Source organism: Suncus etruscus, chromosome 9, assembly GCF_024139225.1.
Source record: "Suncus etruscus isolate mSunEtr1 chromosome 9, mSunEtr1.pri.cur, whole genome shotgun sequence".
Lineage (NCBI taxonomy): Eukaryota > Metazoa > Chordata > Mammalia > Eulipotyphla > Soricidae > Suncus > Suncus etruscus.
The window spans coordinates 112431330-112433753 of record NC_064856.1 but is presented as its reverse complement, the minus strand read 5'-3'; the positions used below and the strand labels follow the sequence as shown (position 1 = coordinate 112433753).

General features: G+C 46.4%; 1 protein-coding gene across 1 annotated transcript; it reads left to right on the top strand.

Annotated features, from left to right (window-relative positions):
* Positions 1-439: 439 nt before the first annotated feature.
* Positions 440-1387, top strand: LOC126018804 (mas-related G-protein coupled receptor member X1-like). The gene has a single exon (XM_049780900.1). The coding sequence runs from the start codon at positions 440-442 to the stop codon at positions 1385-1387; it is 948 nt and encodes a 315-aa protein (XP_049636857.1).
* The last annotated feature ends 1037 nt before the right edge of the window (positions 1388-2424 follow it).

Below are 2424 nucleotides of genomic sequence, written 5' to 3'. Positions count from 1 at the left end.
GAGTGCATACAACTTTGAATACTAATTGTTACTGACCTTTCATTTTCCAACATTTTCATTTAGCTCCAAGAGTCACAAAGACAAGGTCCTGTGCAGATTTGGGGTCTCTTCCACATCTACTCCCAGACCAGACCCTCAGCAGCTGAGCGCAGGTAGAGACAGACCTGCATAGGTGGCAGGAGTGGCACTAGCCTGGGACTGAGGAGAGAGCTCCTGACTGAGCCTGGAGTTGATGAAAGCAGGACTGGTGGGGACACTCCAATGGAACGACCCCCTGGCTTCCTGTGAATGAGTCTATGGGCTCTGAAGATTAGCTGGGTGCAAGGGTGAACCAGTCTGGACCTCAGAGATACTGTCCTTGCCCATAGCTTGAGTTCACAGGGGACCACAGAGAATGGACACACATATAAATCCTGAGCCTAGAAACAACACTGTGGACATGCCTGAGATCCTCTGGGACAACTCAAGAGTTTTGACAGAAGGGAATGATGGCTCCTTATTCAAACAACCCAACAATAACTATGATTTCTCGAAGTATTACCGTTTGGACTGGATTGTGTCCTATGTTGTCTTTACAGTCATTGAACTCTGTGGCTTGGTGGGAAATGGAATTGTCATCTGGCTTCTGGGTTTCTGCCTGAAGAGAAACCACTATGGCATCTACATCCTCAACTTAGCAATTGCAGACTTCATCTATCTCTCATCAGCTATTGCTAATTATACATTTCTGCAGAGATACATTCCTGACCATTTGTTTTTGTTTATAGAGTCACTTGAAGTGTCTTCATACTTGGTGGGTCTGAGCCTGCTCATGGCCATTAGTGTTGATCGCTGTGTCTCAGTCATCTGGCCCATCTGGTACAAATCCCACCGCCCAGTACATCTCTCCACCATTGTGTGCACCATTGTTTGGGTTTTCTTTATTATTATTTACTATTTAATAACAGTTTTAGTTGAACTTCACTATGGTATATGGTTTATATCTGGAATCGTGTCCCTTCCAACTATCCTGGTGCTTCTTGTATCCAGTCTGACTCTGTTCATCCGGGTCCAGTGTTACTCCAAACAGAGAAAGCCCGGGAGGCTCTACTGGACCATCCTGCTCAACGTGCTGGCCTTCCTACTGCTCAGTGTGCCGAGAGGAGTTTATTTAGCCTATTATTTCTCAACGTTCTCAAGTATCCCTTACATATGGGAAGTGGTAGTAATGATCCTCCTCTCTGCTGTGCACAGCACAGTCAACCCCATCATTTATTTCTTTGTTGGACAATATGGGAGGCAGCGAGGCAGAAAATATCTCCGAGAAGTGCTCCAGAGGGCGCTGACAGATAATACAGAAGCTGAGGAGAGAAGAGCACCATCCTCACACAGAATATGTTGTCCCTGAATATCAGGAGGGGACGCTCTGCTAAAGGGCCCTTTTCTGCCCTTCTAGCCCAGGCACTGCTTCTACGCAAATTCTCTGAACTTCCACCAGAGCACCCATAATTGCTCTTCAGTAGAAGATACATTAGTGTGGAGAGACCACAACACTCTCCATGGAAATGTCTCACTTCCTGCATGTCTGCTAACCTTCTATAGCTCCCCTTGACAAGACTTCAGTCCTAGTGATGTTCCCAAGCTTTGCTTCTACCCTCCCAGGAGCACTTGTCTCATCACCCCTGTGCCAGTGCATTTTCCGGAGGATTATATCTGGGCTGTTTCTGGCTGTTCACACAGTCCTGGATCACTGACCTCATCACATGTTCCCTACAGACCTGGACACCAATATTGTCTCCTGTAAACCTTACTGAGCCTCACGATCTTATATATTGGGGTCTGTCTAATGAAGTCTGCACACAGTTTAAGGGTTCCCTGATTCCCATTCTGCCCATCTGGTTGTCTAATGATGCATTTGCATGCATGCTCACAATCCATAGATGTGAGGTGTCAACTCGGACCACCCTATTCAGCTGTCCTGTTCAGACTCCACCGAGGGCAGAGGGTGGCACCAGTGAGACCCCAATTGCACCTGTCTGGGACTACAATCATATCTGACCACCAAAGAAGCACAAACACTTGAGGGACACAGAGGTGTGAACAGGGCGCCTGTTCCAGCACTGAAGTGCATTCTGGTAATGCGCGTAATGTGTAAGTATAATGTGCTTGCTTGTTCTTGAGATCTATGGGAGTGTTTCATGAACCGAGAATCAAAATCATCAGGAAAAAAGCAGCCACTGTTCTAGTTGACTCAATAGGAAGAAACCTCCCCAGAGCATACTAAAGGTTGTCAGATCATTCACTGGTAACCTCGAATGCCTTTGACATTTTCAGATGTGAGCTACACTATATGTCCAACTGCTATGCCAAATTTGTCACGATAAACTGAGAATGACTGTGCAGCAAACTGTGCTTCAACCTGTGAAAGATGAAGCTCCCAAGAAT

Bases quoted from the DNA above. Each gene is read 5' to 3' on its own strand.
- LOC126018804 (XM_049780900.1), top strand. From the start codon at position 440: ATGCCTGAGATCCTCTGGGACAACTCAAGAGTTTTGACAGAAGGGAAT.